Here is a 24,650-nt window from a genome sequence, read left to right as displayed (position 1 = left end):
GAGGGGGAGAGAGAAAGAGAGATCAAGAAAGAGAGAGAGACAGACAGACAGAGACAGAGACATTCCTCCAAAATAACTAGCAAAAACTGGGCTGGAGGTGTGGCTCAAGTTGTAGAGAGTCAGCTGAGCAAGCAAGCCAAGCAAGCACAAGGCTGGAGTTCCAAGTTCTTCCTCAGATAAACTCTTAGTTTCTTATGAAGCCTTACAAGTCTGCCACCTATTATCTCTTAAATATGACTTCTCTTCATTACCCTTCTATAAATTGGTTAAGGATTATTATCAACTTTTGATACTATCTAGTTCAAAAGCTTTTTAAAACTAGTCTTCTAACTAAGGTGGCATAAAGTAGTTATAGTTATTCCCTAAGTAATCATAGCAATTAGAAAACTATACAAACCTTCAAGACACTGGATAATAATAATGAACACAGAACCTTCAAGAGGAAAGAAATCAGTGTAACTTCCTCATTGACCATGATCAATCATGATTGCCATGATCACCCAGCTTGCTGCCCAGAATATTTCCAGGCCACAGGAGAGGGAAGCTAGGCCAAATTTAACAGGTTTACTTCAAAGGCAGGGCTTGAATTCCTAAAAACCTTGTGTAACTAGTAGAAGAATTTCAGAGATCTGTAGAGGGTAGTAAGCTTTGGTGATCAGTCTAAGAAAGATACTCAAGGTAGAAAAAGCACCACCTAAAACACTACAGGAAACATTGAGACATGAAATAGCCATTGCTATCACTAGTCAACCTGGGAAGCCTTGTAATTCCTAGTATAATATGTACTTACAAGGCTCTTATCTCTGTAGTAGAAGTAATTATCATGAATTAAACATGGTTCCAGTCTCATCTCACAAACAATAGGGAAAAAAAGCCCCAAATAATTATAGAAATACAAAAAAACTAACCCTAAATAAGGTAAAATTCATGATGTATGACAACCAATAAGAAATGTCACACATGCAAATAAGCACAAAAATGTAACCTTTAATAAGGAACAAAAAAATGCAAGGAAAAAAAATGGGCCCAGACTGAGACAGGTGTTAGAATAGTGTGCAAGGATTTTCCAGTTATATAACCAAATCAAACTATTAAAGATTATGAAAAACACATTGTCTGAGATAAAAAATATACTGCATAGAAGTAACAGAAAACGTATGGAAGAAAAAAGGATATAATATAGTGAAGACAGACTAACAGACCATCCAGAATCTTTAAAAAATGAAAGGAATATCAGACAGGTAATAAATGAAATTGGAATTCCTGTAGGAGGGAAGTAGGTGGAGGCATAAAAAATATTAGATTAAATAATGTCTAAAGAGCTGGGCGCCAGTGGCTTACACCTGTAATCCTAGCTACTCAGGAGGCTGAGCTCTGAGGATCACAGTTCAAAGCCAGCCCGGGCAGGAAACTCCGTGGAACTCTTATCTCCAATAAACCACCAGAAAACCAGAAGTGGTGCTATAACTCAAGTGGTAGAGTGCTAGCCTTGAGCTAAAGAGCTGAGGGACAGTGCCCAGGCCCAGAGTTCAAGCCCCACGACCGACAACAACAACAAAAAAGTATAAAGAATTTTTAATTTAGAAAAATAAGTAAACTCAACAATACAAGGAAAGAAAACAAAAAAATCACATCAAGGTTCTTCGTAATTGTATTGTTCAAAACCTGACATCTTAAAAATAGAGCCAGGTACTGGTGGTTCACCATTATAAATTTAGCATCTCAAGAGTCTGGAAGGATGGTGGTTTGAGGCCAGCCCAAGAAGAAAAGCTCACTGGACTCCATGTCTACAGCAGGGGTCAAGTGGTAGAGTGCCAGATGAACAAAAAAAAGGAAGTTCAAAGCTCTGAATTCAAACTGCAGTACCACCAAAAAAAAACACCCCAAGTCTTTCCATTTAAAAAATTATATTAAGTGAAGTAAGCCAGGCCCAAAGAAACATAGGTTCCATGGTCTCCCTTATTTGCAGTAACTAGTATATGTCTGAGTCAAGCAGAAAAGGTCAGATAAGTTGATGTTAGGGGAATGAACCCTAAGATATGTATTCAAATGTTTTTTTCTTTCATGTGATTGTTTCTATCACATTTATAAGATGATTTCTTTGTTGCTTTGTATGTCCCTCCCCCACAGTATAACCCCTGCTTTCACTGTATTTGATGTTGGTATAATTTGTGGAGGGGAAGGGAAAAAACAAATCATTTAAACAGGGATACAGGTGGACCCATTGCAACAATGAGATGTACAAGTCCTTATGTCGAAAACGAACTTTACAACTTTAGTGGAGAGGGGGAAGGTGGGGGGGAGGGAAGGGAGGATGGAATGGGAAGGGGAAACAAAGGAGGAGGCTACAATGCTTGGTAAGAAATGTACTCATTATCTTGCCCATGTAATTGTAACCCCTCTGTACAGTATTTTCACAATAAAAAAAACACCCCAAACCCACATTAACAAATAACAACAACAAAAAGATGATAAAAAAGCAGAGAAAAAATTATGTACAGAGGAACAAAGATAAGGACAAGACTTCTTCTCAGAAACAATGCATATGAGAAGACAATGCTAAGCAGATCCAAAGAGCACTGAGAAAGTGAAAAATGAGCTCATTCTACAACCATGAAAGCAGAGAAGACCTTAAATGGGTTCAATTGCTAGACAAACAAAAACATGAACATCCTTCATATGATTTACACAAGGCTCAAAATCTATAAGGTAAGATTCAAAATGTTCAGGATGGAATTAATCTTAATTATTATGAAAAAAGACAATATCAACACAAATGTAACACAGCTGTTGGAATTATGTAACAAAGATTTAAAAACAGTTATAAAAAATGTCACAGGAAGCAATCATAAGCATTCTTATGAACTCTTAGAAAAGAAACAGAACATATAAAGGACATTATGTCAAATTCAAATTTCAGTGTCAGTTAATACAATTTTACTGGAAACAAAGCCATTCTCATTGGTATTGATGCTTTGTACAGCTTTGCAACAGAGTTAGGCCTGCAGAACCTAAAATATTTACTATTGGTCATTTAGAGAAAACATTTGCTGACTCTCTTTTTAAAGTCTTCTCTCCACACTTAGAGTAAGTCTACTATTGGTTGGTATCATGATCTGGCTCTGCTCAGTTCTTCCAAGACCTCTTGCTTGCAAGGGCAAATTCTTTGTCACAAGTTTTGAACTTTATCCATGTTGAATTATATCTACTTCTCCAAGTTTCCTATGGTCTCTTACCCTTGAGCATGGGAGAGTGGCCATTCTTTTTCTTCTTTCCTTCAGCAAAATTGCATTGTCTAGAAATGACTTCTTTTGCTACTCAAGACTGGCATGCCTGCCGGGCACCAGTGGTTCACATCTATAAAATGCTAGCTACTCAGGAAGTTGAGATCTGAGGATCATGGTTCAAAGCCAGCCAGGGCAGGAAAGTCCATGAGACTCTTATCTCCAATTAACCACCAGAAAACCAGAACTGGTGCTGTGGATCAAAGTGGTAGAGCACAAAAGCTCAGGGACAGTGCTCAGGCCCTGAGTTCAAGGCCCATGCTTGACCAAAAAAAAAAAAAAAAGAGAAAAAGACTGTTATGTCCTCCTAAGCATTCTACTTCTAGGAGTAATCATAGGATACTGGAAGAATGCTTAGGAGGGCATCGCCACCTTTTTGTTAAATAAGTAAATAAAGTAAATGCGATCAAATCTTTGGAATTTTCTTCAATGCAAGAGAGAATTTGACAAAAAAATAGTCCATAAAAATTATTTTACACTGGCTCTTTTAGAATATAAGCTCTAGAAGAGCACATACTTTTCTGTTTTGCTTTTCTTTATATCTCTAGTATCCAGAACAATAAGAAAACAATGAATACTCAGGAATTCAATACTCAGGAATTCTTTCTGAGCAGATAACACATTAAGTCAGATCTCAGTAACCCTAGGAAATGCTTAAGGGATCTAAGATTTTAATCAAAGTTCACAACTCTGCTTCTCATGAAGAATTAACAGTATAAAGTGCAAAGTAACACAATTTAAAAATGCATTATAGTTCCCTCTCTCATACATTTTTGTGTAAAAAGAAAATCCTTGGTATTCTGAAGACTGAATTGTTTTCTACATTCTACATGTTACTAGAAGACAGCATTTCTCTTCTAGAAGGAAAATATATACAAGTTATGCAATTCCTTTAAGTGTTCTTCCTTCAGATTGCCATTTAGTCAGCCTACTAATTTACATGTGTAATAAATCAACATGGGCCATTAACACGCTTATACATACTTTCAGTCGCAGAGAAGGACATATCCAGTGTCACCTCATCCTGGGGAATCACAAGTTCACCTCCTACTTCCCACTTCTTGCGATCAGATGGGACAGATTTTTCTTTTTCATACTGTCTGGCATCCTCATGAACAATTATCTCAGACATATCGGAGTGATTCTCCTTTCCGTTCTCATCTTCTTGAGCTTTGAGATTTTCATTTAGTCTCCGTAGTATTTCACGTTTATTCTGCAATGGTTACAATGTTACATATTATATTGCACTTGCAGCTTTTTCACCAAAATTGGAAATAGGAATCTCATGGACTTTTCTGACTGGGTGGGCTTCAAACTGTGATCTTCAGATCTCAGCCTCCTGAGTAGTGAAGGTTACAGACACGAGCCACCAACCCCTGACTACAATGTTATAATATGCATATGATAAACTAAAATCACTGACAGACTAAAAATTACACTTACTGAAATAGCACTGTTGGTCTTTTGTATTTCTTCCAAAGGTTCTTGGGTATCAGTTAAACTTCTGTCCTTTAAACACAGATAATTATAAAGAAGTAATGTTATTTTAAAAGTCTACATGGAAACATCAGATAATATTAACTTTGCTTTTTCATGAAATTGCTCCTTATGAACTTTTTCTATTCCTGTAGAATGTAAAGAAAATACCTTTCATTATCAACAATGATAAACAATTAAATATTATCAACTAGTACACTTAACATATACAAGGGCCAATTCTCAATTATTTGTCATATTTCAACTTAACTATATCTTCTTCTTTTATATTTAATTTTGGTAACTGTAGAAATAAAGGAAAATTCACATATTTTGTTAGAGCTAAGGAACATTTTGTGAATAAAATAATTCAAGAGAGACTAAGCTGTTTGAAATTGTTTCATAAGTATGAATTTATACATATGTAATTTTATAAATGTAAAAAATACAAATTTGATAGTAGGCTTTGAATTCAGGCCTCACCTGTCCTTTCTTGCTTTATTTTTTAGGGAGGTAATCATGCTTTTGGCCTTGGGCTGGTCTTAAAACTTTGATGCTCTCAATTTTGGCTGTCAAAGTCGATAGGATTTTAAGTGTGCATCACCATGCCTGGTATGTATATATATTCTTGTTAAGCTATAGTCTTAAACACAATTGAAAATTGGCCTTCTTTAAAAGTAAAGAGAAAACCAAGTAATAATCACGAGTCATTTGTGCTATTAATAAGAATTTTAAGTATTTGCAACGAAGAAATTAGTAGTTTTGACAGAAAAGGTAACTAAAAGCAATTTTCAAAGTTTGAAATAAACAACATCTATCAATATAGTACAGTAAGTAAAACCACTTAGTTATACAACTTATGTCAAATTATAAAATGATTGAAAAATACAAAAGATCACAGTTAATTAGTTTTAAAGTTAACACATATATACAAGACAAGGAGCATTTTACCCAGTAAAGTAGTCGGAAATTAGCAGTCACTACAAGCACAGAGATGAACAGCTACTTGAGATGTGACACTGGATATCAGAGAGGAAACCATATACTGGTATCTAAAGTTGAAGTGAACAATGTAGCACATGTAAAGTTGTCATCAGAAAGGGAACAAGAAAAAACCTACTTCAAGAACAGTGGTTTCTTATATGAAGTTCTGGAGAGTGATCAAGAAGCTTAGATTTTCCTGTTCAGCCCTATTTTCTAGATGAATACAAAAGCTATAAAAAAATTAGTGTAATACTCAATAGTTCTTGTAGTTAGTTTTACAAAGCTTAATAAATCTCAGAAATAAAAGGTACAAACATTGATTATCAGGAAAGGAAAAAATTGAGGTTAATGTATTAAAGAAAAAAAACAGAGTATTTTCTTTTTGTTTATTAAAATCTAGTATGACACTTTGTATTATGAGCTCATTTTTCCTCACCATAGAACAGGTTTCACACATCACACCAAGGATACCTTGGTCCATACCGAATTTAAACTTTCTTTTTGTCAGTTGTGGGGTTTGAACTCAGGGCCTAGTTGCTGTTCCTGAGCCTTCTAGAAACTTTTTTTTTTTTTTGAAGTTTAAACTCTGCCCATAGTTTCTTGTTTTACTATCTGGATGGCATATACAGATTCAGAAATAGAAGGTAAAAGAAATAATTGTTGAGTTCAGTATAATTATACAGAATCCTCCACCATCTGCTATGTCACTAAATTTTGAATAAATGCAAACATACCTTGGACTTAATTCCTAGTGTTAGTTGCTTCAAGTACCAAAGATATATTAGTTTTAAAAACAAAAATATGAACATTTGTTAATCATGAAGGTGGGGGGTACAGAAGTATTTGTTGGACTATTTTTAGTAAATTTATTTCTATACAGTTTTGTTCAGTATCCCGTTAAAGTGAAAAAGAGGTCCTAGAATGTGTACCACCTAATACCAAAATCAACAGATGCTCAAGTTTTTTTTTCTCACATAAAGTAACACTGTATTTACGTACATGCTACGCACAAACTCCATATATATATGTGTGTATATATATATATATGTAAAATCATCTATAGATTAAATATTTAACAGTGAAATGATATATAAATAGCTATCCTAACATATTGCTTAGGGAATATTATGAGGAAAAATGTCTATACATGCTCAGGACAGATGCAATCACCTCAGGCCTACCCATATTCTACACATCAGCAATAATATTTTTTCCCCAAGTGTTTTTGATCTGAGGTTGGTTGACGCAGATGTAGGACCCTCAGAAACAGTTGGCTGAACATATTTATTGACCAAGTAGTCCTAGATACAAAAATCTATAAGTAGAAAGATTCCAGTATTCAAAGAGAGCCAAAACAATCTTAAGGAGTATATTTTTCTCCAGAAAAATCAAGGGGAACGTTAAGAATTAATGTAATTTGGGATGGGATGGAGTCTCTGGGAGGCAAGTAGACAAATGAAGAAGTGGGGGGCAGAATGCAGTAAAAAATTCAATGTGTATCCTACAAAATTAAGAAAAATGAGGGAAGAGTGGATTAGGAGGGTGGGTTAGAATGTTGAAAGGGGTGACCCTGATCAAGATGCATTGTCTTCATAAACTGCTTTGTTGAATGGCAACTCCTTTGTACACTTACTTGAAAATAATAATAATATAAAAATTAAGAATGAATGTATTTCATTAAATTTAATTTCTTTTAAATAATCGTTCAACTTTGAGGAGTTCTGAATTTTAAGAAACTTACAACCTTACCAGCTAGGGGCCAGTGACTCACACCTATAATCCTAGCTACTCAGGAGGCTGAGATCTGAGGATCACGGTTCAAAGCCAGCCCAGGCAGGAAAGTCTGTGAGACTCTGATCTCCAATAAACCACTAGAAAACCAGAAGTGGCACATAGCTCACGAGGTAGGGTGCTCACCTTGAGCTGAAGAGCACAAGGACAGCACCCAGGCCCAGAGTTCAAGCCCCACAACCAACAACAAAAACAAAAAAGAAACTTACCATACCCACTTCTTTCAAAGCTGACGTCACAGAAACAACTGGTAATATCTGTTGCTTTGATGGAGAGCCACCTGTTTCATGCTGTCCCAAAGGTGGAGAAACATTAGAACTCTTTATTCCTTTAGCTACCAACTATAGAGAAACAAGACTTGATCAAATACAATGGGAATTTTATAGCTGCATTAAGACATAAAAAGCTACATACAAACAATTCTTTCATTCTTCAATTATTTACTGAGCTTGCTCAGTGTGTGACAGGTGCTGGGAAAAGAACAGTGAGTAAAGAGGAAACCTATGGCCTGATATTAAACATATTTATAAACATGTCCTGTAGTCTAAAGAATTGGTTTCCATTGTGTTATTGTCTCATAAATGAGCCTAAAAAAGTCTTCTGAATGTTTATTTTTATTCAGCTTAATTCTAATCTACTATAACATTTGATATGAAAAATACTTATCAATCTTACATTTCAAAAAAGAAATACTTCTGTGATTTCTGTAAGTTTAGGTAAAATCTACTTATCATCAACCATCCAATTTAAGAGACCTTATTATAAAAAACATCAACATAAGTGAGAATGGAAGGACAGATAGAGAAAGTAAGATTTGCTTCATTGAAATGTTCATGATATTCATGTTTGTTTTTATCATGCTCTTGCCATTTAGACTTTAAACAGTATGAAGACTCTGAACTTTAACAAATAACAAGAAATGGTGTTCAAATTGCAGTTCTTGCTGTAATTTGAAAGTATGATGGCAGAAGTCTGATTCCCACTTCCAGTTTTCCTCAAATCAGTCAACAAAATTTTTTGAAGAGTATACATACAAACACCATATTTATTGCATATCCTCTAAGAATAAAGCAGTAATACTTTGTTCATTGAAAAAATATACTTATGATCAAAATTACAAATAACTTAAAAATACACAAATATGTCATCTCACCTTGAAAGATTGGGCTAGAATATTTTTGAATTCTTATGATTATTTTATATCACAGATATAGTCAAAGGATTCATAATTCTAAGGAAATAAAAGCAAGCTCCAAAGCAGTTCTGAACAATGGCAGCATTTTTAGAAAATATTAAAAGTCATTTCTAAAATTAAAAGTAATTTTAAGAAACTGGGCAGACACATAATAGAAGCACTAGATAAACTCTTAATAATGTATTATTGTTCAGAACAATAGCATTATTTTTAGAGCCTCAACTGCAGTACATGAATTTTCTTAAAGAAATTATTCCTATTTCAGTATCTGAATATGAAGTCATTCTTAAGAAAAACAAATTCACAATATTGTGATAAAATCAATTTGCCAACAAATTAAGACTTTAAAAAGTACCTATTAGTGCCAAACACAATACTAGATAATGAATACTTAAAATGAATTAAGACTCAATGCTTTCTTTTAAAGGGCTATAAAATACAGAATGAGAAATATATAAATTGGTATGTTATAGAGAAATAAAACCAGAGATATGTGTACGTGTGCTAATTGAACTGAGGAAAAATGCAACAAAACAAAAAAACAGAAAGCATGGTGTAAATGTAGGAATGGGGCTAATGAAACCAGCCTTCAAAAGAGTAGCCAGTGTTGTTGGTCGGAATGTAAACTTGTTCAACCACTCTGGAAAGCAGAGTGTTTACTCAAAAGACTAAATATAGAGTTTCCCTGTGACCCAGCAATCTCTCTCCTAGGCATTATCCAACTGACCACAAACCAGGCTGCACTAAAGCCACCAGCACAATCATGTTCACTGTAGCATTGTTTACCATAGCTAAGATATGGAATCAACCTACATGCCCCTCAATGGATAAATGGATTAAGAAAATGTGGTATATATACAAAATGGAATTCTAAGCTTCCATCAGAAAGAATGACATTATCCCATTCATAAGGAAATGGAAAGACTTGGAAAGAATTATCTTAAGCAAAGTAAGCCAGACCCAAAGAAACAAAAGTTGCATGGTTTCCCTCATTTGTAACATTAGAATGTGCCTATAAATCTACAAATAAACTCAGTGGAACTAAAAGACAAAAAATTGCATTTGGAGCCGGGCGCCGGTGGCTCATGCCTATAATTCTAGTTGCTCAGGAGGCTGAGATCTGAGGATCACGGTTCAAAGCCAGTCCAGGCAGGAAAGTCCGTGAAACTCTTATCTCCAATAAACCACCAGAAAACTGGAAGTGGAGCTGTGGCTCAAGTGGTAGAGTGCTAGCCTTGAGCTGAAGAGCTGAGGGACAGTGCTCAGGCCCAGAGTTCAAGCCCCACAACTGACAAAAAAAAAAAAAAATTACATTTGGACATAATAAATTAAAAGATATTCTAAACATTCTAAACAATGAGACCAAAGGAGGTTATTCTGATGACAAGGGCTCAACAACTATGTGCATATGATCATATAAAATGATGCTTATTGAAATGAACTCCAAGAAATGGAAACAAGAGGTTTTTTATTTTACTATTTGTGATGTTTTTTCTCTCTGTTTTCCTCTTTTGTCACTGTTTTTGATTTGTTCCTCCTTTCTTGTATATAAGTTTATCTGATTTGGGGAGGGGAAGAGGAAGCACAGAAACAGTGGGACAAAGCGTGTACTAATTCAGTAGTGACACTCAGTAGATACTATGCTGAAAATGAACTATACATCTTGTGGGAGAGGGAGGTCAGGAGGGAAAAAACTGGGAGAAAACAAAGGAAGAGGTGACACCGTTCAGAAAGAAATGCACTTAATACCTTACTTATGTAACTGTAACCCTTCTTTATATCACCTTTACAATAAAAATTCTAAAGAAGAGTAGCCAGTTTTTGAACAATCATTCATTGTTCAAGGAAACCAACACCACATAGCTGAAGTAGAACACATCCTGTACCTAAAAAAACCCAACTCACCCACTAGCCCTGTGAATACCTTTATTACTTTTTTTACCATCTCTAAACCTCATTTTCTTCTAAAACTGGAAGACTATATTCATTGTCTCCTTGCTGTAAATATTGAACAATTTGTGCAAAGAATTCACTCAGCTGTGGATCTAATAAAAGGTAGCAATTATTATTTACCTAGCTTCTATTAATAAAGCTATTTGGCTTAAACATCAAAAATCTGGTGGGTTTTTCTTATCTCTGATGAAATAATTCACAGAAAGTAAGTTTTTGATCTTTAGAATGTAGAATAAAACAAAGACCTCTCATATATTTGTGTGATCAGACTTTAAAATTTTGGTGTTGAATAAAGGAGGTTTCAGGACTTAGAAGTTGACAAGAGACTGAGATCTGAGGATTGTGATTTGAACCCAGCCTGGGCAGAAAAGTCCCTGTGAGACTCTTATCTCCAATTAACCACTCAAAAACTGGAATTGGCGCTGTGGCACAAGTGGTAGAACGCAAGCCTTGAACACAAAGAAGCTCAGGGACAGCACCCAGGCCTTGAGTTCAAGCCCTACAACTGACCAAAAAAATAAAGAAGTTGACAAGAAACAGAAACCCTCCGAGTCAAATGTTTCATATAAATTCAAAGAAAACTTGTATTTTTAAAAAGATAAAATATTTAATAAAATTGTATGAATAAACAGAGAATAACATGGATTTCACCAACTTCAGTAAACAAAGAATAGTACTAATTTCCCTTCATATCCTGTAATATAATTTTCATTCATCCTTTCAAAATTAGTTTAAAAGTTCTTTTTATTTTGTGGCACTTGGTATTGAACCCTGTACCTCACATTTGCCAGATAAGCACTCTGCTACTTGAGTCATTTGAGATGGAAGTCTTACTAATTTTGTCTAAGCTTGCCTTGAATGTGGATTCTCTTTTTTGGGGGGGTCCGTTGTGGGGCCTGAGCTCTGGGCCTGGGCGCTGTCCCTCAGTTCTTCAGCTCAAGGCCAGCGCTCTACCACTTGAGGAATGTGGATTCTCTTATCTCTGCTTCTCAAGTTGAAGAGGCATTTCTGAGGATCACAAGTTTAAGGGCAGCCTGGACAACACAGTGAGCTCCTGTCACACTCATACTCACATTCACACACTCACATTCACACAGAGAGTTTAAAAAGCTTGGTAGGTGATGCATATATGTAAACCTAGCACTGCGGGATGCTAGAAGGTCTTAAGTTCAAGGGTGGCCTGGCTTATATATTATATATCAAGTATAATTCTAGCCTTTGCTATATAATGAGACCCTATCTGAAGTTAGTAGGCAGATAACTGTAACAGGAACATAAAAAAAGTCACTCATATATATACTCATTGCTCCAATTAGATATAACCAGACTCTTTCAAAGATTTTTTTCAGGCTAGGGATAGATATATCCCTAGCTCAGTGGTAGACTGATATTTACTATACATGATGTCTTCAGTTTGCTCTGCAGAAATAACTTTCTGTCATATTTATATACATACATAGTTTATAAATAGTTTAAATAACCCTCTGAAATCATAGACAGATGGACTCAGAACAACTTTTTAAAATTTAGGCAGTACTTAGTGGATTTTGTTCTCAGTTTTAAAAAAATGGGAAAACTCACATAGGAGGCTCAGAATTCTTTGCCTAGACCTTATATTCTTAAGCTGTAAAGTACATTGAATAGAGGTATTCCTATATTAATCTTAATCATAAAGGAACCCAACACAAATTACTTATTGCTAAGATTGCTAAAGAGTTAAAGAGAGTGTATGACTAAAGATAATCAAGTTTAGTACAAGTGATTATATGAAGATAGGAAAGGTCATTTAAACTCTCTCCACACTATTCCTTTTAGCATTTATAAAAGCAAATATTTATAAAAGCAAAGATATTTTAAATGAAATATTCATATTGTTAATAATTTATATTGTATTTCATTAAATCCTATCTTCCTGTCACATATTGATAGTCATTAGCATATAGTTTAGAATCCAAGGTAAGATATCTGACCCAGTTTATAAGACTAATTTATGTGTACTTTATATTAATAATCTTCAGCAGCTTTCTGAAAATGTGTCCATTCTGACATATTTACACTGTTCTCTGTTTCAACTAAACAGAAGAACTTGATCACTGTTGTTATCAATGATTAACAACAAATAGATTAAGTTTTATAGCCAATAACAAAACTTACTGAAAATTTGAAAATAGTTCTGGACACTATCAATAACATCATAAGCAAGTTGATCAAATGACAAAAGAACACAAAAATTAATTTAAGAAATTAAAATAATGTTTCACAAAAACATAAAACTTTAAAACTGAAAAGACTTACTTTCTAAGTAAAATTGATCAGCTGAGTAAATTCTAAACAGAGTTTTCAAAATTTGATCATGATTCCACATATAAAAATTAGTAACCGAAATAAAATGTTGACTTGGAGGTTTCATATATCAGATATTATCTTTTAAAATGTTTAAAAGCTTTCTCCCTTACTCATTTTCTCAAAAGATTTCTAAACTTAATATATTTTTGCATTGCTTCCATCTCCATGAAATGTTTTAAATCCTGTTTAAATGGTTTCTAGTTTATGTGTCAATTTTACTATGTGCTGAAAAATTAACCAGCAATGCCACCAAATGATTTAAAAAAAAACCTTTCACCATCGCACACTGAGATTGGGTCTAGTGCACTTTTCTGTGTGTGCTGCCCTTCCTCATCTCCGCCTACCAAACAGTTAAGATTAGAGGTTTGAGCCACCATGCCCAGCCCAGTTTATCCACTTTTGAGGCACACACAATGTACTACGTCATTTCTATATGTTGATTAAGTAGTAAGGATTGTATATATGTTAGAAAAATATTACAGTGTACTGTATATTTTGAATACCAAATCATTTCACATGTTTTCTACAGTTTAAAGATCTAATTTGTAATATTATCAAATTTGTAAATATCTCAAAACCCTCTCTTTGAAGAACCAAACAGGTTGAAAAATCCCAATCCCAAAGCCAAATTCCAAATGCTTCAAATTCAAAAAGTTGTTTTTGTGCTGGTCCTGGGACTTGAACTCAAGGCCTACATGCTGTCCCTGAGCTTTTGTGCTCAAGGCTTGTGCTCTACCACTTAAGTCACATCTCCATTTGCACATTTTGCTGGTTAATTAAAAAGTCTTATGGACTTTCCTGCCTACACTGGCTTCTAACTGCAATTTTCAGGTTGCAGCCTCCTGAGTAGGTAGGATTACAGGTGTGAGCCACAGGTGCTCAGCTAGACATTCAAAACTTTTTGAGCACCGAAATGACACTACAAATAGAAAATTCCAAACCTGACCTCACATGATGGGTTGCAGTATAAAACTGCAATTAGGTATATATACAAGTTATATATAGCACATAAATTTTGTGTTCAGACATGGTATCTCATTTCATGTATGCAAACATTCCAAAATCCAGAAGAATCTGAAATATTTCAGGACATATGTATTTCAGATAAAAAATTCAAATGTATTCTTACTTTGTATGTGAAAAAATTTCCTGAATTACTATTTATAAAAATGTCTTAGAATAAGAACAGTCTAAGCCAGGCATTGGTAGGTCATACCTGTAATCCTAGTGACTCAGGAGGTTGAGATTTGAGGATCACAATTCTAAGCCAGTCCTGGAAGGAAAGTCCATGAGATTCTTATCTCCAATTAACCACCAAAAAAACCTGGAAGTAGGGCTGTGACTCAAACAGTAGAGCACTAGCTTTGAGCTTTTTGAAAAAGCTCAGGGCCAGCACCTAAGCACTGAGTTCAAACCCAGAACCAGAAAAAAAAAAAAAAGAAGAAAAATAAAAGGAAAACATTCTAAGTAGACAGAAGTGAGAACTGCATGTACTCTGAAGGAAGACTGATAGACAAAGAGAAATAGAAATAAACTACAGAAGAGGCAGAGGAATTAAAAAGGAACTCATAAAAAAAATAAAATAAAAAAAATAAAAAGGAACTCATCATATTCAAAATACTATTCCTGACTTAACCAAGATGAAATTTCCCTATTGTATTTTTCCCTGAATTTTTAAAAAATATATTGCTCTCCATTTATTTACTTATCTTTTGGTGCTAGTCCTAGGGCTTGAACTCTGAGCCTGGGTCCTGTCCCTGAGCTTTTGTGGTCAAGGCTAATGTTCTATCACTTGAACCTCAGCTTCACTTCTGGCTTCTTATTGGTTCGTTCCCTGGCTGGCCTGGAACTACAATCCTCAGATCTGAGCCACCTGTGCAACTAGGACAGGTGTAAGCCATTAGCAATTGGCTGTTCTTTTAAAAACTTCCTTACATGTTCCGCTTACAATATAAGTATATATGCTGGCTGAGAAACAACACTATATAATTTGTAATAAAAGACCTTTGATCATACACTATTCTCTACATTTAAATCTCATTCAATACCATAATTTTCATCATTACATGAGTCAGAGTGAAAATTATGTAAAATACAAAGAATAAAAATAATTATCGTAGTGATTTTTACCCTTTGTTAGATCAAATATACTTCTGAACAGCATATTTCAAATCAAATATCTTTCAATGAAAGGTATGAGAAATTGAACTATATAATTCATGTTATAAAAACTGTTAATTAAAATTTGATATGACACTTATTCCTTACTAGTTAATCTCATATAATGCTGTTAATAATGCATTTTTATCCAAAGGAAAACAAAATATTATTTCCATTATTATCTAATGTCCTAAAGTTCTGGTCAATGTGATAAAGAATAAAACTGTAATAAAAGATACATATTACAGATACAAGGAAAAACTGCAAAAGAATAAAGACTTTGACACTGGGCAGAATATCAGTTCTTGTTAAATTAATTTATAAGTTTAAGGCAAAATGAAAGACCTGGTTAAAATTAAAACAAATTCTAAAATCTGAAGTCTATTCAGTCTAGACTGATTAACAGCAGAGGAGAAAGCCCACAGAAAAATATGGCTTGATGCACATATTTGTATATCCATTTTTCTAGTATGTATAAGAATTTAATACCCCTTAAGGATAGCATTAACAATGAGTGGCAGAAGGAAGATATAGTTTGCTGCATGATACTGAGACTTTGGCTATTTGGCAATATGCAAATAAAGAATTAAAAAAGAAGTTCTTAAATCAAACCTCAAATAACTTCCTACATATTATCGCTCAATGAGAATGTGCAAACAAGTACACACAAAAAAGATGAGAAAAAATAGAAAAGAAAACTATGCTTGGTTGTGGTGGTAAGGATGTAGAGTACATGCCTAGCAACAGTGAGGCCATGAGGCCCTGAGTTCAAATTCCTGTACCATCTATCTCTCTATATAAATGCTGATTCCCTTAGTAAGAAATAGAATACCATTAGCAGGATTACGAATATGAGATATATCTTACATGCTCTTCCCACATCTTCTTTTCTCTCTCGTATGCTTCCTTTCTCTTACGTTCTAGCTGTTCTTTCAGTACAGCTGCTCGTGCATTTGTTTGGGCCTAAAAATAAAAACAGCCAATAATATCAGTTATTAGAGAGAGGCCATATGGTTTCTTTTCTCTATTAGGTCTCTAAAAGAACTGACTTTTTAGCCAATCAATAAGTATATATCTGGTCCAAAATAAAGTTGATGACTTTACTTTGTTGTTGTTTTTGTTTTGTTTTTTGTTTTTTTTTTTGCCAGTCCTGGGGCCCTAACTCTGGGCCTGGGCACTGTCCCTCAGCTTTTCAGCACTAGGTTAGAGCTCTACCAGTTGAACGACAGAACCACTTCAGCTTTTTCTGCTTATGTGGTGCTGAGGAATTGAACCCAGGGCCTCATGCATGCAAGGCAAGCACTCTACCACTGAGCCACCTTCCCAGACCTGTTTTTGTTTTTTGTCTTTTTTTCACCCCTATACTGATGTGTGAATTCAGGGCTTCATGTTTTCTAGGCAAGTGTTTTACCACTTTAACCATATCCCAGCACAGAATAAAAATTAAGCTTGCTCTAAAGCCCTCCTACCTTCAGTCAGTTTTCCAAATGAAGATAAATGTAGACACATTATACTGGAAAGTAAAATAGCCAGTAACATTCATTTTAAATGTTACTCATTTGTTTTGTAGGATTAAATATATTATGTATTCAGGTCTTGATTTCACCTAATTGTTCTTAATAAGTATGGCATAAAGAGAGAAAACTTTTTCACGAATCAAAAAGTGAAAAGGAAAAAAATTTAAAAAAGTGAATAGGCCAGGTGCTAGTGGCTCACGCCTGTAATCTTAGCTACTCAGAAGGCTGAGATCATGAGGATCATGGTTCCAAGCCAGCCTGGGCAATAAATTCCAATAAACTACTTAGAAAAAAGTCAGAAGTGGTGCTGTGGCTCAAGTGGTAGAGCCCTAGCCTCAACCACAAAGAGGATCAGGGACAGTGCACAGGCCCTGAATTCAAGCCCCAGGACTGGCCAAAAAAAAAAAAAAAAAAAAAAAGGACAAGAAGAGAACTATCCAATTACACAAAACTTCAAACACAATTTCAGCTTTTAATTTACTTGAAGAAACTAGTACTTTTAGCCCATACCTTAAATGATTCAATCTTTTTGTGTCTCCAGTCAGCCTCATTACTTCCTTCTTGTCCTTTGATACTGTCAGATTCTTTCTATAAAATAAGTACATAAACATACAAATTCGGGTGGGGGGGGGAAAGTGTTACATTTTAAGTGCAGTGTTCTGTAAAAGATAATCTGAATAAACTAGTATCTAAAAACATGAAATAGAATATTGCGTAATACACAGGAGGCTGAGATCTGAAGATCACAGCTCAAAGCCAGCCTGGGCAGGAAAGTCCATGAGACTCTTATCTCCAGTTAACCACCAGAAAACCAGAAGTGGCACTGTGGCTCAAGTGGTAGAGTGCTCGCCTTCAGTTGAAGAGCTCAGGGACAGCACCCAGGCCCAGAGTTCAAGCGCCACTATCGACAAAAAAAAGAATATCACTCAATACTATTAGTACCTCCCAAAGCTATAACTAAACTCTCAACAACCATCCACTCTGTAGACAATGGATTGAAACTATACAGTGATATAAAACACAGTTTAATCCTTTCATAGCCATTAGTTATATTTTCTTAGTTCCTCTGTAACAATGATCTTATCAAATTTCAATAATGTAAGTTAGATTTATTTTATCTTCTTGTGTAGTTTATTGGTCTTGACTTTCACTATTTTAACAGTTTTTACTATTTTGTTATTGGTATAATAGTTTTAATGTTTATTATATCAGTCAATTACTTTGTAAACAATTGCTTTTTAAATAATTTTTAATTGAGATTAAGTGATTATGTAACTTTCACAAATTTCACAGTATTGTGGGATAGTGATACTTAAAGTCACAAACACATTTTAACCTTCACAAGGCACATTGTCATTATCATGGTCTATAAAGTTTGTGAATTCTATGAGCTTTGACAAATACAACTATTTCTTCCAAATTGGGTGATATGTACATTCTTTTCTTTTGCTTAATGTAAGCTGTTCCCTCTTTCCCTCTTGTTCCCTCCCTCCCATTGCTGCTTTTGAGTTGCTTAGTTCATTTTCATCAATGTCCAGTGCAGCTGATGGGACCCTCTGTTGTATTTTTTTACCCTGTTTCCCTCTGATTCTGTGCCCTCCTCCTAGCTTCCCTCAGATGTGCATACATATATATATGTTTACCAGGACTCAAGAAAAAAGGACCTCTACTTATTTTGTCATATCATTTCTAGATCACTCCATGTTCTTGATTTCATATATGAGTCCTGGTAAACAATTGTTTTTCAACCCACCTTTTCCCCACGAAGTTTGGCTTTAATCTGAAGGCGCTCATTGAAATTCTGCAGTCGTATTTGCCTCAGCCTTGCCAGATAAATCTACAAAGAGGAAAAAAGACCTAACATTCATATAAAAACAAAAACAAAAACCCTACAAACAGTTTTACTGTAAAAAAAAACTTTTAAGGAAAAGTTAATCTGAATGAGAAATAAAAAAAATTTAAATTGGTTAATGGAAATGGGATATTAGCTTTCAAGTGTTTAAAGCAACTTATTTCTGAAAAGAAAATGTTATAATTATAAATTTTTATCAAAAGAAAAGAAATTAGAGCTTAGAAGACTTGAGGAACAGTTATGGGGCAAAATTATGACACATCAGTCACTATATTTAACAGGTCCCTGTAGACCCACAAAATATTCAAATAATTGTTAAGCATATAAACCATGCAAGAAAAGAAGGCAATAAACTCAAAAATGGCAGCACGGTGGAGGTATGGAGCATGCGGGAAGCATACCTCTTCCTCTTTGTTTCTTGGCTTCCCTCCTCTTGAAGAGCTGGACCTGCCTCCATACATAGCTGCCAGGTTTTGCAGGATTCCCTGTTTATCATTTAATGTACTAAGTTTAAAGAATGACGAAGGCTACCATGTCATCTTCCCCAGGGGTATCCGTGTGCCATTTTATTTCTTTTGGCAAATTCTGATGATTTCTAGTTGATAAACTATGATGATAAACCCCAGAATTTGCTACTTTAGCTGTATGTCTATTTGTGTATGTGGTGCTGGGGAACTGAACCCAGTGTCTCACATAAGCAAGTACTCTATCACTGAGTTACTTCCATAGCTTCTTCCTGTATTAATTTAGCAAATGTATTCAGTGAGAACAGAAGAAGAAATTATTCAGACAAAGAGAGCAGTTTTGTTTTTACTAGTCATTATGTAAAGAGGATTTAACAACTGCTTTAGAGGTGAAACTACAATTCAATTCGTTTGTCCCTATAAAAGGGCCAATCCATTTCTATACATGCCTGTTTACATAGCACATACACACAAATACCTGAGTTCACTGCTTCTGAATCCAGCAAATTATTTCATTATAAGCTCTAAATCAAGCTATATGCTAAAGAATGTCCTGGTGCAAATGATCATCTAATACAGAAACAAATTCACTTTTGAATGTAATTTATCACTAATACAAATTGCCAAATTAGATATAATAAACTTTAATAAAACTATGGTTGTCAAAACTATCTCTTCCTATACAAGCATGTTTCTAGTTCCTCTCAACTTAGAAAAAAAATTCTATTTTATTAATATCTCTTACCAGCTTGTTGAAGGTTACATTTTACACCATCATTGCCATTTTCCTGATTGCCATTAATTTTTAACATCTTATGATTTAGTTTCTTTTTTTCTTCTTTTTTTTTGGGGGGGGGGGTCCGGTCGTGGGGCCTGAACTCTGGGCCTGGTCGCTGTCCCTCAGCTCTTCAGCTCAAGGCTAGCACTCTACCACTTGAGCCACAGCGCCACTTCTGGCTTTTTTTCTTTTTTGCTTATGTGGTGCTGAGGAATCGAACCCAGGGCCTCAGGCATGCAAGGCAAGCACTCTACCACTGAGCCATCCTCTCAGCCCTATGGTTTAGTTTCTGATTCATTATACTTCTGAAAATTTTCTGAGGTAACCCACAGCCTCAAAAATGATTCAAATGCAGGTCTGTGGGGTCATGGATGAAGTGGTAGAGCACTTTGGCAGAAAGTGCAAGCCTCTGAGCTCAATTGGAGCCTTTTGTACCTCTTTCCACTTTTTTTTTTGTAACTAACATTAATAAAGAAAACTAGTTCTGGCTGAATTTGCTCTCTCTCTCTCTCTCTCTCTCTCTCTATGTATACACACACACATACACATAGATATGTGTTAATATACTATGTGTAAATCTATATTCACTGTATAAAATCTAAAAAACAAAACAGCAATCATTTATAGTCTTAACATTTGAAAAAGTTAAAACTTAAGCATGTCACTTTCCAAATGTACTTCTATTTTTATATATGGATACATACATGCTTATTTTTACTGAAAGTGAAAGTTTACAATTATCTTGATTTTTTTCAATTGATATCTTGAGTCTCTTCTCATGTTCATTAATATAGTTTAAGATAGAATAGGAGGAAGGGAGAAGATGTACCTCTTTGATAGAGTACTGCCTAAAATAAACAAGACTCTGAATCTGATTCCCAGCACAGAAGATAAATAAATGATGAATGGATATATGTAGAAGAATGTAAAACTAGGAAGTAATACATGTTAGGAAACTCTTGCAAATCCAGAAGTTAAAAAAAAAAACCCAAGATACAGTAGAAATTTAAAGGGATAAAGCATCAATCAGAGTTATTAGGAGATGGAACTGGTAAGTTGATAGTCACTTGTAGAAGTAGGTAAGAGACAGGCAAAGATAACTCCCAACTTGATGACTTAGGTGGCTGATTATGCTATGATTAATTCCTGAGCTAGGAATACAATTTAGAAACTGCTTGAGATAGCTTTGGTGCTTAAAAGTAGAGTTATTATATATATATATATATAAGTACAAAGTCTCAGTAAAAGATAAAAGAACTCTAAGGCTGGGGTTTGGGGTTGTAGTTCCTTCTGCCTCAGCCTCTGGAGCAGCTAAGTATGAGGTTAGCTTCACCTCTGCCCCATCATAAAATTGTCTGAGACTTTAAAGATATATATATATATATATATATATATATATGTATATATATGTATATATAAGTTGTCTGCAGAGTTACAACAACATGGATAGTGGTGAACTAAGTATTGTTATAGACTACTAGTCTTCCTTTCATTGTATGTAAAAACACAAGAATTGCAGTTATTCTGAAGTTTAAAATAACTTTTTAGTTTAAAATATTCTATATTCACAGAAAGGCAAAAAGACATGTACAGGTAGCTTCCATGCACCCTTCACTCAGCCTTTTTCCGTTTTATCATTTTAGTCTAACTATAGTACACTGTCAAAACCTGGAAACGGACAGTGGAACATGGAGGTTTCACTAGCTATACATGCATACATTTGTGTCTGTATACACTTATCTACTCAATTTTATTAGATGTAGTTTTAGATAACCTCATCATAACCAAGACATTTAATTCTATCTTCACCATAACATTTTTTAGCTTTTTTCTTTGCTATTTTTATTAGCATACATCAATAGCCCTTAATGTTCTACGCCACATTCAAACATATATCTGATCTCCATCTCCATATTCCATGGACTATATATATGTATACATATACAGCAGAGCCAGCATTCCTGGCTCTCCAGCTCCCGCATGGGAACTTTTCAGCTGCTGTGACTTTGGCAGTCAATCTAATAAATTTTCTCTTATATAAATAAGTATTCTATTGGTATTGTTTCTCTGGAGAACTCTAATATACCAGTGTGCATATTCTTGTCCAACATTAAATGATAAATTACTCTCTATAAACTACTTGATTAAGCTTTAAATCTCAAAATGCTTAAAATTTGCCTTGTTAAATTAGTGAATCAGCAAAACAATCTCTGATGCATACATCTAAATATATTGAAAAACGCATAGTCAATTTAAGGAAAGGTTTTATGTATATACTTTTAGTCAACAAGGGAATAAAGAAATTCAATATCGTTTTGCAGAATTAATCTTGGAAAACTCAAAGGCATTGTTGAAATGAAAACACAATAGTGAAATAGAATACATCCATTTCTGTAGCATCTGGAGGAATGTGTGAGCACAGTTCATTTTCAGAGAGACAGAGAAGACTGCAATTACTTGTCAGTCAGGAAAACACATGGGTGCCCTCCATTTTGTACTCAGCATCTAGCCCAAGGCACTGTGTGTGCTGCTGGTGATCAAACCAAAGATCTTATACATGTGAGGAAAACATTCTACCATGAAGTAACATTCCAGCCTGAAACATCAATTTCTGAGAGCAAGATAATAGAGTAAATGGTACAACACCCTTCTTCAAGTCTTAGAATAAAAAGGTTGTTCTTTTTTTGTTGTTGTTCAGTACTGGAGATCAAAAAAAGTTGCTCTTTTAAATGGATACATATTACCACTCAAAGGCAAGAACAACTCCTTGTATTCCTAGAACTAAAGGGAATTCAGGGACAAGGAAAGTGCACAGCATCAGTTTAAAATGTTTAAAACATCACAAGGAAAAGCATGTCAGAGACATTACCAGCATAAGATATCTGAGTGACAAGAAGCATGTGGTAGAAGCCAAGACCATGAGGTCAAATGCAGACAACAGTGGCTATGGTAAAGGGTTGCTTCCAGGACAGTATCCATCTCCACAAGCCAGGATGAAGCACCAGTTAGCGTGAGATAGATGTTGTGATAGAGATTAGAGTACTCTAATGCTCTAGATGCTCAGTAAAATGTAGGATAAATTAGTCTTTTGAGCCCAGAAAACCAGCTGTTGAAGTATTCCTACTGGTAAAATTTTCTACTCTTATTGAAAACGAGGCAAAAGACAGGTTACAGCCGAAATACATGTCCGTGTTCCCAGGAGGCCAAAGACAATGAACTATAAAACCAACAAATGAAACATGAACATACCATGAAGCCCAAGGAACACCTGCAATCACCAAAAACTGAGGAAACACAGACAACAGTACACCAAGAATGAGACTGTAACTATAGCACCAAGGGATCTGAAAACACAGAACCAAGTTTTTTGGTGGAAATAAATTTTGGAATTCACAAATGTAAAATATAACTTTTTGAAACAAAAAGAAATTTTCAGATAGACTGTATAGCTAAGTAAACAAAAGGGGGAAAATCGAATAGTGCTCTGGAATATCAAGCCTCTGAATCCTTTTGAAACAGAGTAAGAGGAAAGAAAAGGGTAAAAGAATACCAGGAAGTGGAAAATGTTTGTTCAGGGCAAATGAATGGAGTAGGAAGGGTGAGCAATGTACCTTATGTAAAAATTGAACTACACACTTGAGAGTAGGGATGGGCTGACTTATGGAATTGTAACCTCTTTGCACAACAACTTAATAGTAAAAATTTTAAATGCTGATCAAGTTCAACAACAGACCACCACTACAAATTATCATTCAAGTGTGAGGACAAAGTGAAGGTATAGTCTACAAATCTTAGAAAGTGTCTTTTCAAAAGAATTACTAGAACAAATGCAGTCACTATAGTCAATGTACATTATGTAAAAATTGAACTACATACCTTGAGGGTAGGGAAAGGAGGGGGAAAATGAAGGAGAATGATGGAAGACATTAGTCATGAAGCACTATACACATAACCTAACTTAAACAACTGTAACCTCTTTGTACAACTACATAATAATAGAGTAAAAAAACCAATTACTAGAGGGTATTCTCTGCCATGAAACAAGATTAATAGAGATAGAATAGTAGGATTTATAAGGAACAATGTTGATTAAGAAATGATTAAATCTTGATAGGTCTAATAATTACTTTAACATAGTTAAAATAAAATCTGTTAACAAGAGCCCAGCATGGTGATTCACACCTGTAATCTTAGCATTTAAGATGATGAGGTCAGACAGGATCCTGAGATCAAGGTCAGTTCAAGACTAACTTGAGGTACCCATCAAGAATCTGCATAAAAAATTCTGTAGTAAAAATTTTACATGCTATTACTAGGAAGATATGAAAAAAGAAAAGGCAAGAGAGTCTCTTCTGCTATTTAGAAGGGCATACAGAAATTCCAGATGTTAGGAAAACAATTGAAGTTTATGTTAAAAATTTAAAGGTCAACCATTAAATATGTCATAGATATGACATAATTAAAAAAAAATCTTATAGCCAGGTGCTAGTGGCTCATGCCTGTAATACTAGCTATTCAGGAGGCTGAGGATTTCAGATTGAAGCCTGCCTGGCCAGGAAAGTTCATGAGACTCTTATCTCCAATTAACCACCTGAAAACCAGAAGTAAAGCTATGGCTCAAAGTAGTAGAGTACCAGCCTTGAGCAAAAAAGCTCAGGGACAGTACCCAGGCCCTGTGTTCAAGCCTCATGACCAAGAAAAAAACATCTTATATACTGAACAACTATATTAATAAACTCACAAAGTTACAACTTGTGAAATTACACATAAATAACTAATAATGTCTAGTAAATATATATTTCCTCTAATTGACAAAAATATCTGATATAAGCAGGATGTGGTGCTAAGCT

At 34.7% G+C, this 24,650-nt stretch overlaps 1 protein-coding gene across 8 annotated transcripts in view; it reads right to left on the bottom strand.

The window, feature by feature from the left end:
- Positions 1-24,650, bottom strand: part of Nek1 (NIMA related kinase 1) — a 97,979-nt gene that overhangs the window by 25,980 nt on the left and 47,349 nt on the right. For 4 of the 8 annotated variants that reach the window (XM_042700510.1, XM_042700537.1, XM_042700520.1 and 1 more), the window contains 7 exons: positions 18,960-19,043; positions 18,460-18,543; positions 17,217-17,294; positions 16,057-16,152; positions 7,745-7,876; positions 4,728-4,793; positions 4,269-4,497 (listed from right to left, as the gene is read on the bottom strand). In XM_042700510.1, the coding sequence (XP_042556444.1) occupies positions 4,269-4,497; positions 4,728-4,793; positions 7,745-7,876; positions 16,057-16,152; positions 17,217-17,294; positions 18,460-18,543; positions 18,960-19,043 (769 nt within the window). The remainder of the gene's footprint in view (positions 1-4,268; positions 4,498-4,727; positions 4,794-7,744; positions 7,877-16,056; positions 16,153-17,216; positions 17,295-18,459; positions 18,544-18,959; positions 19,044-24,650) is intronic. The other 4 variants (XM_042700543.1, XM_042700561.1, XM_042700568.1 and 1 more) reach the window with 2 other exon arrangements.

This window comes from Dipodomys spectabilis, unplaced genomic scaffold (genome assembly GCF_019054845.1).
Source record: "Dipodomys spectabilis isolate Male_0828 unplaced genomic scaffold, ASM1905484v1 ptg000009l, whole genome shotgun sequence".
Classification (NCBI taxonomy): domain Eukaryota; kingdom Metazoa; phylum Chordata; class Mammalia; order Rodentia; family Heteromyidae; genus Dipodomys; species Dipodomys spectabilis.
Note: the sequence above shows the minus strand (reverse complement) of the source record. Positions and strands in the feature narration are given on the sequence as shown.